The sequence below is a fragment of the Cajanus cajan genome, chromosome 7 (assembly GCF_000230855.2).
Source record: "Cajanus cajan strain Asha chromosome 7, NIPB_CcT2T_4, whole genome shotgun sequence".
Taxonomy (NCBI): Eukaryota; Viridiplantae; Streptophyta; class Magnoliopsida; order Fabales; family Fabaceae; genus Cajanus; species Cajanus cajan.
In genome coordinates, this window is record NC_138523.1 from 46,415,503 (window position 1) to 46,429,478 (window position 13,976).

Here is a 13,976-nt window from a genome sequence, read left to right on the forward strand (position 1 = left end):
TTACTCCGATTACTCCACCAAATATGCCCCCTCGTCGCTCAACAATGTTGGTTGGTCATCAACAAATGGAACATAATGACAGGCAATTGTTATGGTCATCTAATATTACGCCTGCAAGGAGGTCCCCTGGGAAACCACTGGTAATATTCGTCGTTCTTTAACATATTTCTTTTCCTTTTTATTATTTTGTCTGGAATTATTTTTTGTATCTCATTTAGGTTTCACATATTTGTTTTCGTTTATTTTTGTAGGCAATACCGGCTGACACCGTAATGAAATATCTGAAAGGTCGTCCAGACTGGATGAATGTAATTCTGCCAAACGGGACTGAGGCTATATGGCATATTTTGTGGTATCCATATCAAGAACTGTTTTCAAAAGGATGGTATGACTTCCATCGTCTTTGCAATTTTAATGTCAATGATAAGGTCCACTTTTGGATGAAGGAAGGAGGAGAGGTTTTTGAGGTTACTGGCACTCGTGCTTGATTTGCATCCCTGCAAGCCAATATCACATTGTACGACATTCGACCTAGCTATGGATTACATGGTAATCCAGTAAACATAAAAACATATGCATACGGATAAGATAATGACATCATACTTGAATCGCATGCATTGCGTAGATGAACGGATAGGCAAAAAAAAACTTGATCCTGGATAGCAAATTATATATATAACATGCACATATTAACAAAACACTTAATGTTCCAAAAAAAATAAAAACAACATTAACAACTTCGATAGATAAGACTAATGGTAGGGACGCAGATCAAGCACGAGTGACTATAACCTCAAAAACCTCTCGTCCTTCCTTCATCCAAAAGTGGACCTTATCATTGACATTAAAATTGCAAAGACGCTGGAAGTCATACCATCCTTTTGAAAACAGTCCTTGGTATGGATACCACAAAATATGCCATATAGCCTCAGTCCCGTTTGGCAGAATTACATTCACCCAGTCTGGACGACCTTACAGATATTTCATTACGGTGTCAGCCGGTATTGCCTACAAAAATAAACGAAAACAAATATGTGAAACCTAAACGAGATACAAAAAATAGTTCTGGACAAAATAATAAGAAGGAAAAGAAATATGTTAAAGAACGACAAATATTACCAGTGGTTTCCCAGGGGACCTCCTTGCAGGCGTAATATTAGATGACCATAACAATTGCCTGTCATTATGTTCCATTTGTTGACGACCAGCCAACATTGTTGAGCGACGAGGGGGCATATTTGGTGGAGTAATCGGAGTAAAGCACGTGCAGACAGTGAAAACAAAGCTGCTATCACCCAAATACTAAAAAAATATCAACTTCGCTTTGTCTAGGGCATAGCTTTACACAATTTTTTTTATCCCATCAGCAAAGAAAGCAACTTCCTTGTTTTCCTTAATGCAGACGTTAACCTTAATTCGATAGGTATTGCCGAATTGGTCTTTGGCAATCACCTTGCTAGTCAATTCATTTCCCCATTTCTTGAATTTTTTTTTTGGAATTTTCAATGTTTCCTGAAAAATGACATGAAAACCCTAAATTAGTGCAACTATTCATCGTCTAGTTATGAATAAGACAAGACAAACAAGTAGGAAATTTTTACCGATTCACTGCGAAGTGCGAGCTGGAAGTTAGCCTCCTCATACGCTTGCTTTAGTGGGACTCTGAGAGTACAAAATCAAAAAGTTATAGGTAAATGGTTTACGAGTTATGTGAAATAAAGAAAGGAAGTGAGAATCATAATACCTACGAACATTAGTTGGGCATGTTCGAACATGGAACAACACCATGGTTGCAGCACAAGAGAAGAGAGTGAGATTAGGATTTTAGTGTTCGAGTTGCGCATATAGCAGAAGAGAAATCAAAAGACACTAGGTTAGGGTTTTGAATATGTACCAACAACAGTTATGTAAATTAGGAAAAGAAAAAGTAAAAAAAATTACGCATTTGAACCGACGCCATCTATACACGATGATGCGAAGAGACACTGAGTTCAAACGTGACATTATTGCGCATTGGAAAAGAAACTCGGACGAATTTCCGCCATTATGAGTGATCATGTCATCCGTGCAGATGTGATTATATTGATGTGTTCCAATACTTCTGTTCCAATACTTCTGTTCCCGATTTGACGTGTGCAGCGTTATGATTGTTGCTTCTGATTCTTGGGAATCAGATTTGGTAAAATTAACATGAGTAATTGCATATCAATTCAAGGATACATTGAACACACCTTTTTTTACGGTTTACATACGTTAAGTTAAATTTTTAAACTTTTTTTTACATTTATCGCTAAATAAAAATTTTAAATAGTAAAAAAATGTATTTTAAATAACATTATTAATACTAATTTTTGTCGACAACTAGGAAAAAATTTAACAATGGGAGTAATTAATAGAATTTTTTTAAAATATATTGTTATTTTATATTTATTTCAAACTGTTTTTATACATATAATTAATATCAAAATTAATTCATAATAATCTACTAATTATACTTATTTTATTTATTATTAAAAAATATATATTACTCTAAATTCAAATATTATATCTAATACCAATAAAATTTATAAATAATATTTGAAGTACTTAAAAAGGTGAGACACAAAACTTATCTACCTAAAAGGCTACGGATGAAAAGTTTCAACTTGCTAGTTAAATATCTAAACAGATAATTTACAATACTTTTGATTTTGGCACTAGCATTATTTTGGGGGATTTGATCCCTCATATGCAAAAACATACAAATTAAAGGCCCCACTATATCAAGAATTTATTTATAGACCTGCTTCATTGGTAATGTCTGTATGGATAATGACACTCAGCTACAGCAATTTGTTTCCTCTTCTCTTAGCCTTTTTCTTTACCTCTCTAGGCCAATACATAGCTAGTCTTTTTCAAATCAACAGTTTCTTGTATGATGATCAGCAATGTCACTAGCTAATTGAGATGTATTAGGTAAGATTTGTTATGTATAATGTGTTTCATTCCTAAGGTAATAAAGGCTCGGAAATAACAAAATGTGAGCTTTTGAAAATTGATATTGATGTAAGATCAAAAAAATAATAAGGGGAAACATTTCAATTCATTTCTTTTACTAATATTTAATGATAGCAAAATAATTGTAATAATTTTCCTGTTTCCATAAGGACAATTATTTATGCTTTATCCCCATGAAAATTTATATTATAAAGTTTGGTTAAGAAAATTTAAATCATATTAAAATATATTTTTAGTCCTTTTAAAATTATCAAAATTTACTTTTAATATTTCTAAATTTTTGGATAGTGTTTAAAAATTGTTATATAATGCTATTTAAGCTATTTTGAGAATTAAAAGTGTAGTGCATTTTTTAAATTAGAGGAATTAAAATAGGATAAAAAAATATATGAGGGAGTAAAACCGGAGTTAAGAAATTTTGGGGAGACCAAAAACATATTTTATCATTTAAATTATAATAAGTTTTAAAAAATATTTTAAATATAAATACAAAGCATATTGGAATACATACTTAACCAATAAATTTGGATACTAATTAACAAACTCAAGTTTTAGCACCAATAATATGTTAATCGGTTGTACTAGTACACATGATCAACCTAGTTTTTATATATATATATATTTTATTCTAAGCTAGACTTGGATTTAGATTTTTCACCATAAGTTTGGGATATTTTGATTTACATTACGATGTTATATTATGATTACCAAAAAGGTGTGAAGCTTAGCCGATAGGGTTAGTCTCTCACAATAAGAAAAATCAAGTTTCGAATGTTTACTAAGAAATGTGTTTATACTTGGTATATAACTATGCTTCAAATAAAATTATGTTCAAAAAGAGAATCATGGAGAGAATAAAATAAGCGAGGTTTAGTAATGTTTTTAATAATGTTTTTATGGTAATTTAGACAAAAAAAAGAGAAACAATTTCAAAAATAATAAAATATCCAACCTTTTAATAAAATTAAATAACTTTTTAGTAAGATATTTTTATTGTCTATAAGCTTCAGTGAGTGCTATAATTGTTCTAAAGATACTAGTGAACGAATTAAAGTGAAGAACTTTTATTAATAAAATATTATTAATGTACTTTATCATAATTTCTAATTCATCTCTAATGCGAGTTTTTAATTAAAAAAGATTTTATTTTTTCATTCTTTAAGCCTTGCCCAAGAAGATGATAAAGCAGTTCTATTGTTCATATTTTTCATATTGCTCAGAAATTGAATACCAAGCATATTCATCTATGATTGCCACTTCCCATTCTAGCTGCCTCCCTCTTTCTCTTTAACCCTTAAATCTGATTATTAATTTTGGCAAGGTTGATGAAAAGTAAGGTGTATATGATGCTTAAGGATAGGCTTCTAGGGAATAAGAATCAAGTACCAAACAACAAAACTCATGTTGATCTTGCAAATTATGAAGGTAGGACCTCCTTAATGAAATTCTTTAAATTTGTCACCTAACAAAAGGAGCAACTTTTCCTCAAGTCACACTAAAGCAAACCCCCTAGTATAATTAAAGCATTTACATCGACTATAAAGCTAATAACAATCCCGTGTTCCCAAAAGATTTAGAGAGGCAATGCAATGATGCCCTTTTTTTTCAAAAGAAATTTCAATAGACATCATCAAAAGAAGTTCACTAAAGCACCATCAATAGTCTACCCTAAATTAAAGTTCTAAGATGGAAATTTAAACCCCCTATAGTGTTTAAAGACAAATATAGTAATCCATTCAACATGATTGTGCTTCCCTAATTGCAAACCATTTGGCTTTTTGGCATCCTAATCATAAAAGAACAGAAAAAGATACTTTGTTTTAACAGTAAACAATCCAACTGAAAATACACTCTTAATAAGTTCCATGTTTTGAATAAAAGAAAAAAAATCGGCCGAAAACTCCATTGAGGTTGCTATTTTTTGTTTCCTTTAAAAAAAAACAGTGTCACTTGACGCTCTAGCAAGTTTTTAATCAATTTATGAACGTCGTGATATACAAATTCAACATTTAATTCGTTTGATATATAATAGAAACAACGAAGAAATAAGTAGGTAATAAAACTATAGAGTTTTTTTTTATTATTATTATTATTCTTATTCGAGCTATAGAGTTAATTTTTTTAACTATGTTAATGGTAGAAAATATTTATCATTATAGTGTATTATTAGATAAATTACTAGTTTAAATAAAATTTTAAAAATATTAATATAAAATAAAAATGTTTAGAATGACAAATAACATATATATGAGTTTATGGTTTAGAATTTAGAGTTTAGGTGATCAAATGTTCAAATTTTATCTAATATATATCGATATTTTTTTATATTGAGAAATAACAACACAACTAATATACTAAGTATATTATAATTATATACATCACGTAAAAAATAATGATTCAAATTTATAGTAATATAATATTATTTTCTAGAATGACGAAAATGAATATAATTTTTTGTCCACTAAATGAATTTAAAATTTATATAAAGTATTCTATATATAATTAAAAATATTTATTTTGAATGAGAATATTTTTAGAAGTTATTATTTGAGGAGTTAATTTTAAAAAAAGATTTCAATAAAAAATATTTTTAACCTCTTATATTTTTAGTTTATTTTTTATTTTTAAATTAAATTTCAATACCATTCATAAAAATATCAATAACTAAAAGTATTCTTATATTATAAAATGAATATATTTTTTGTCATTGAATGAATTTAAAATTTATATAAAGTATTCTATATATAATTAAAAATGTTTATTTTGAATGAAAATATTTTTAGAAGTTGTTATTTTACGAGTTAGTTTTAGAAGTTTTTCTTCAATAAAAAAATATTTTTAAAAAATGTTTTTAACCTCTTATATTTTTAGTTTATCTTTTTTTAAATTAAATTTCAATATTATTTATAAAAAATATCAATAACTAAAAGTATTCTTGTATTGTAAAATGAATATAATTTTTTGTCCACTAAATGAATTTAAAATTTATATAAAGTATTCTATATATAATCAAAAATGTTTATTTTGAATGAGAATATTTTTAGAAGTTATTATTTGACGAGTTAGTTTTAGAATTTTTTTTCAATAAAAAAATATTTTTAAAAAATGTTTTTAACTTCTTATATTTTTAGTTTATTTTTTTAAAATTAAATTTCAATATTGTTCATAAAAAATATCAATAATTAAAGGTATTATTGCATTAAATATAATTTGTTCATCGTAATAATCAATAACTCTTGTTTTCTCCACTAGCATCCTCTACCCTTTTCATGAAGCCCAATATTACAACTTGATAGGTTATCACATGAGTATAACATGCAACAAACACAATATGTAAATCGTTTATCATATGTTTTTCATGCATAAACAAAACTTGGACATCAAGCATATGTGATATAAACAGGGATTCCAAGGAGCAACCAAAACATACATGTTCCCTAGTAATCAAATGATATTCAAAATACATGCAAATACATATTGATAGATAACATATCTAAAAAAGTCCAAAACATGTGAAATTTGATATGAACAATCATGAATTTGGATTTTATTAAAACTATTAAATATGTCATTTCACTAATTTGATACCATGGTATCAACAAATCCTCTTGACTCTATGTAAAAAGAAACATAAACATGCTACATGTTGGTCTATAATTTAAAAAAAAAACAAGAAATCAACATATTTGGCTCTCAACCATCAATTGGTCATCTTTACACAACTCCAATCCACCTCCATTAACTAATCTTGGTCAACTCCCGTGTCAACAACATGATCATCACAGTCAAATACACAACAAAAAGGTAAGTTTGTTGACAAAAGAAACATACATGCAAAATGCACAACATGAATAAAATATTCATATAACACAAAGCCTCAAACTCCTATATCACACATCATCTCAACACTAGAGACTACATGAATAACCATCAGTACCACACCATGTAAATGCATACATCTCATCATGTGCTCAATGCATCATGCAATGTCACACACACTCTACTAAGATATCTCCTAAATAAACAATTTATTCAATGTCACCTAGCGATCTGTATTAACCATAGCCATTCATGCATTGCCAACATATACTAGGATGGTTTTGTATTACCATTAGGTAATACAACTTGTTTGTGGACTTATAACAACATTGGTCTATATAAACAACGCCCTTGATAGATTTAGCCAACATGCCTACTCCCTAAATATAACACACCCTTCTAATATTAGGTTGATTTAAACCATAGGTTACTAACTACCCATGACTTACATGCCAACACAATTTTTGTGTTCCAAACTTAGACATGACCATTTATGACATGTGAAGTGGTTCACTTCATTATCTTTGCACCATTTTTTCAAAACATGTGTTAAAGGATAACCATTTATTTTAAAGAAACCATGTGCATTACTTTGGATCACGAATCTTAAAGCTTCATAGAGATATTTTCATTGACATCTCTCACTAAACAACTTTAACAAAACACTTCTCAAGGAAGTTACATCATTCTCCTTTAAATTATCATGCAAGAATGCACACAAGGTTCATACACAAACACATAAGGCTCACATCTCCATACAAGACACTATTCATCATCCAATAATCTACCATAAACATGAACACCACACACGGGAGACAAGGCTTAAGCCACATGTTCTTAGTCTCCAAAGCTATCAAGAACACCTCAAGCACACGAGAATACCGTTTAGCTAAAATAGGAGATTTGTTAAGCGAATTCCGTCATATAGAGGAAAAATCACTCAACAAACACCTTTCACTTATAGACCTTCAACAACACGAAAATTATAGAACAAAGCTCGTTCAGCCAAAATATTTGGCTAAACGAACCCCACAACTTAGCAGAAGACTATTTCTCATTACATTGATATCATAAACATACATTAATTTTTATACAAAAAGTCTAAGTCCCAAAATAGTTGGGAAACTTAATTTTAGAAATAGGAACCATCTTCAAATTGACACACTATTTAACAATTGGGCTTTAATAGATACTTGGGCCTATTAACAGAAAACTGAATTACAACACAACATCAAACTTCAATTTGAATCGACACCTTCGAGAAATAAATTTCATCCCAATAAGTGCGTCTTCCAACCCTTAAGAAAATTTATGAAGTGACATTAACATTATTAAAAACTCATTCATTAGTATAGAAGTTGACTTTGGTTTGGAAAGGCGAAGTTTGTGGCAGTTTTTTCGACCTAAATGAGGGTGATTTTGTAATTTATGTTTTATTATTTAATGAATCATTAAAAGATACTCGGTATGGTAATTAATGTACTATATTTCTAATATTAAATGCGTGATTTAAATGAGAGACCTTTTCAAACCTATGTTATGTATTACTTGATGGATTAACAAAATTTTATTTACAAAAATGATATTCCTAAATCGATAGTTATAAACTCTTTTCAATCCTTATTACAAGACACAATTTATAAAGAAATTGTTGTCATTCTTACAAGACATTTTACAATTTCTATAAAACATTAATTTTTTTTAATGTTTTGTTCCTATTAAAGATCATGAATATATGCGTTTCTTGTTGAATAACAAGAAGATATTTTAAAAAATAAATATTCCCTCTCAACTTTTGAACTCTCAAATTTCCATCGATCAATTTTATTGATAGCAGTGCATATAAACTTTGGTATGGAATAATATCTTCACTACTCTCATGACATTTTTTTACATAACTCCCATGACAATTTAATAATAAGTAATTAGAGTAAAATTTAAGTATCCTTATTTTTTATGAAGCCGAGAAAATAACTTAAATAACTATTTATATTAGTTTGTGTGATTTTGTTATTAGTACTTTATAATAAAGATCAAAAAAAGTATTATTTTCTTTCAATATACATAGATATTACTGAAATGAGTTTTATTTTTTTAACAAAATATTTTTCATACACATGAGCAAAAATCGAATCTTAAAAAATATGCTTCAAGAACTCACTAATTTATCAACTTTGTCAACCTTATTGATTTTTTCGTCATTGTATTTAATGTATTTTATTTTTGGCATTATTTTTTTTTTATAGTAATGAATTTCTAACGCTTTACGTAAAATGTATGATTATGACTATATTAATAATTTAAATATGTAATATTTTAGTATTATTTATTTTTTTAACCATAATATTAGTATGAAGTATGCATTAATCTTGTTAACAATTAATCTCTGTATATGAGACTAGTTGGCCACTTTTAGTGAGGTATCATTCTTAAGTCTTAACCATGTTTTCATTCACAAGACTTGAACTTGAAACTTTATTTGAGAGGATTGAGTCTAGTATTACTCAACCAAATCACTTGTTGGTATTACTAAACTTATTTATGGCTCGTTTTTTGCTCTATAACATGCTTAAATATCTTTGTTTAAGGATATATGTACTTTTTACTAGATACTTCCTACAATCCTTATTATAAGACACTTTTAATCGAATCATATAGATGAATATGTTTAAATATCAAAGTAGCTATGCTAGTTGATTTTATTGGGTTTATACACCAAAATATGATTTACTAATTTTACTCTTCTTACTTATTATAAAAATTTCATGAAAAAGGTGAAAATATTATTCCATATTAATATTTATGCACCAGTACTAATTAAATGATACTCCTTTCATTTTACAATAAGTGTCATCCTAGGTTATTTTACACAGACAACAAAAAATTAATAAATAAACAAAATAGAATAAATAAATAATAGATAATTAATATTATATTGAAATACTAAAATAACACTTATTTTAGTTTTTTAATGCGACACTTATTATGAAATAGAGCAAATAACAACCATAGAATTTAAAAAGTGAGAGAGAAACACACACTCATACAATCTTTAACAATAATAAAAATATAAAAAATTAATATTTTTATAAAAATTGTAGAGTATTTTATTAAAAAGATCAACAACTTTTTCTAAATCATGTCTTACAATAAATTTCAGTAGGAGTATATTATTAATATTTCTAATAAAATATTTTTTTTTTCAAATATCTTATAAATTGTTCCATGAAAATCAAAATCAACAATACTAATTATCATTGAAAAACAAATTTAATGTCATTATAAACGAAAATTAATATATTATAAAATCAAAATTAATTTTAAGATTAAATACATGTTTCATTAACTAATAAATATAATAGAATATAAAATGGATTAAATTCTATTAGATAAAAAAATAATGAAAACCTCAATTACTTTCAAATCCACTCGAATAAAACTTATAAATTCAAGTGATATAAAAAAGATTTAAATATATTTTTAGTCTCTTAAATATAAAGTAAACTTATTTTTAATCGCTTAAATTTAAAACTAATCTTTTTAATTTATATAATTTTAAAAAATCTTACTTTAGTCTTTATACTCATATTTTTCTTAAATAATTTGTCATATACTATTGTATTAAATATGTTTTTATTAATGAAAATATCACATTAAACCTAATTAATACTGTATAGTAATATTAATTTGTCATCTTTAGATATACTATTATTTACCTGAAAACAAACAAAATTTTGAAAAATTACAAGAATTACAAATAATAATTTTAAATTTAAGAGATTAAAAATATATTTAAGAAAAAAAATTCACTCTTAATATTTTGTACATAAAAATAAACAAAAAAATTGTTTCAAAACTATAATTTTTCTGAATAATTTTTAAAAAAATATAAATACTTGAATATATTTTTTAATTTATAAAAATTTACAATCGCAGAGACCATTCACTTTTCACATGTTTTCAAAGCCTAAGTCTTCTGTTAATGCACCATAATACCATGGTCTTCGTACACACCTCACGAAAAAATCTCCATCTCTCGTTTCACATCACAGGTTTTAAATTTTGTCCTGAGTTTTCACCTTTTCAATTTAAAATTTCAAAAAATAGTAATTAATATTTTTATAAATAAAAAAAAGGTACGTAATGGTATAATGCACAATCGCCACGATCACTCTGTAATGTGGGTGGTTTTCAATAACCCAGAACACGAGGGGCATCTCCCCGATATTCCACACAGTGCCAAGGCTACCACTGTAAATTCACACCTAACAAAAACCCAATGCGTACTGCGCACGATAATCTTCTCCTACACGCGTCACCAACCTAATCCAAATCATCCACACCACGTCGGATCCTACGTGGCACATACTGCCATGTCAGCAACTCCGCCTCCTCGCTATATATACCACTCTCCCCACTCCTCACACCTAATCCAAAACGCTAAAAAACAAAACAGAGAAATTAAAACAAACAAAAAATAAAAAAAACTCTCTCACTCCTTCAACCTGTTTCTCTTCCCAAACCGTGAGGCCACCGCGGTGACGGGGATCTCGCCGGGGAAATGAACATTCCGGCCAAACTCTCTTCCCTGTCTATGAACAATGCCCGTCTCTCCTATCATCGTCGTCATGTTTTTCATGAGAACCTTCACCTCCAAACGTTTTTCACCTCTTTCCCCTCTACTCTCTTAGTATAGACGTTATTCCATACTTCTTCCCCCAAAATGGAACATACATGATAGACTAGTTGTTACAAAGAGACACAATTTTTCAGAGGATTTTTTTTTTTTTTTTTTTTCCCTCTTTTGTCAGTCATGCCTCCGATGAAGATCCAACCCATAGACGCGGAGTCACAGAAGCTGAAGGAACCGACAGCGGTGACTCGGAACGACGCCGTTAAGCCGGTTTTGAAGTCGCGGCTGAAAAGGCTGTTCGTGTTCGATCGTCAGTTTCCGAATGTGCTGAAGACCTCGTCCGCAGCGTCGGAGAAAGCCGGCGCCGGCGAGGGTCCTCAGTCCAACAGCGGAACAGCGGGCGCGGAGTTCGAGCCGAGCTCTGTTTGCTTGGACAAAATGGTGCAGAGTTTCATTGAAGAGAGTAACGAGAAGCAGACACAGGCTGTGAAATGCGGTCGCAACCGCTGCAACTGCTTCAACGGAAACAGCAACGACAGCTCCGACGAGGAAGTGGACGTGTTGGGTGATTCATTTTCCTCTGGGTCGTTCGGCGACGCCAGTGACGCGCTCAAGGTAACTAACTGGTGGAGGAGTTATTGGTCTTGAGATTTTGTCTGCCTTGACACACTTTGATTGATTCCGTGGTGTCCTTTTTTGCAGAGCTTGATTCCTTGCGCGAGTGTTGCGGAGAGAAACCTCTTAGCTGACATATCGAAGATCGTTGACAAGAACAGCAAGGTCTTGAGGCGAAAAGACGATTTGAGAAAGATCGTCACCGAAAGCCTTTCGTCTCTCGGTTACGATTCCTCCATTTGCACATCCAAATGGGAGAAAACCCCAACCTACCCTGCCGGTACCCTTTCTATCTTATTTTTGGTCCTCATTGAAATAATCGCCCAACATTGTGGAAAAAAAATGAATGTTCTCGTTCTGATGCAGGTGAATATGAATACATCGATGTGGTTGTGGAAGGTGAGAGGTTGATAATTGACATCGATTTCCGATCCGAGTTTGAGATTGCTCGCTCCACGGGAACCTACAAGACGATCCTGCACTCTCTGCCGTTCATTTTTGTGGGGAAATCGGATCGTCTCTGTCAGATCGTGGCTTCCGTTTCGGAGGCGGCGAAGCAAAGCTTGAAGAAGAAAGGAATGCACGTTCCGCCGTGGAGGAAGGCGGACTACATGTTAGCCAAGTGGCTTTCAAGCTCCTGCACCAGGGCCAATCCGCCCTTGTCCTCTACCGTCGTCAATGACTCCTTCCAGAACTTGAGCCACGACGCCGACAGTGCCGCGGCCGAGAGTGAGTCTGGTGAATTCGAACTCATATTCGGCGAAAAGGCATCGTTGCTTGCGCCGGAGACTTTTCCTGGTGGTCAGAAGAGCTTGCCACCGGTTGCGCCGCCGTTGTGGCAGCCACCGGCCGTGAAACTGAAGAGTGTTGAGCGAGGAGCCAAGGTGGTCACCGGATTAGCCTCTCTTCTCAAGGACAAGCCATAAAAAAATAATTTTGCTCTTTTTTCCCTTTTTTTTTTTTTATAAAAAAAATCCATAATTAAAAATATAACCAAAATATTTGGATAAGAGCAGGACTTTTTTCTTTCTAATTTTTACTCTTTTTGGTTTAATGGCTTTACCTTTGTTTAATGCAAGGGGTTCTGTAAAAAGCAACAATATATATAATAAAATAGATGAAAAAAAAGTAAATATTTGCAAAATTTAACTTTAGAAAAAAAATGTTTCGTTTATTTGAAGTGTGAAAATATATATATATATATATATATGGGGCTTAGTACTTGAGCATACATGCATTACGGCATTAGAGATATTTCTCCATCATTGTTATATAATGAGGAAAAATATTTGATTAATTGATTGTGTTTGAATTATTATGTGTATGTAGGTGACAGGCAAATTATAGTTTATGAGTTCACAAAATTAGTTTAACCAAGCTCTTGTTAGGTAATCTTAAATGTTTTTGTGTTGTGTAAGTAATTTGTGGTTGCGTTGTTGATTTCTGAGAGGGGAACGCAGAGATAGAGGGGTTGCAATTGCAACGTTTCGGTCCCTTGAAAGGAGACAAGGCGGGTGAAACTTTTCTTTCTTAAAATTTTCGCATCTTTTCATGAATTCAGATTAATAATTAAAATGTCTCACCTATTTACTTCTGTGTTTTTCTCACTTTAAGAACACAAATCTCCTTGTTTTATTTTACTATTGCATTGGTATGAAATAAAAGAAGAGTGTACTGGTATGGGTGATGGTGACGACAGCAAAGGACCCGAAGAAGGAAGGTTCGTGGCATCTCGAAATAAACAAAAACAGGAAATCCGTGAAGAAAAACAGCAAACAAAATAAAATAAAAAAGCACTTTAATATTTTCCAGAACTCAATTAATAAATAGAAAGCGGAAAAGCGAAATTATATTATTATTACTATAAAATTTAAAAATGATAAATGTAACAAAAGAAAAAACAAATATTCTG

The 13,976-nt window shown here is 30.4% G+C and overlaps 1 protein-coding gene across 1 annotated transcript; it reads left to right on the top strand.

The window, feature by feature from the left end:
* The first annotated feature begins 11,230 nt into the window (after positions 1-11,230).
* LOC109792287 (uncharacterized) lies at positions 11,231-13,234 on the top strand. Its single transcript, XM_029270342.2, has 3 exons — positions 11,231-12,064; positions 12,152-12,344; positions 12,431-13,234. Exons 1-3 carry the CDS (start codon positions 11,630-11,632, stop codon positions 12,988-12,990), a joined length of 1,188 nt encoding a protein of 395 aa, XP_029126175.1. The 5' UTR covers positions 11,231-11,629; the 3' UTR covers positions 12,991-13,234.
* Positions 13,235-13,976: the final 742 nt, after the last annotated feature.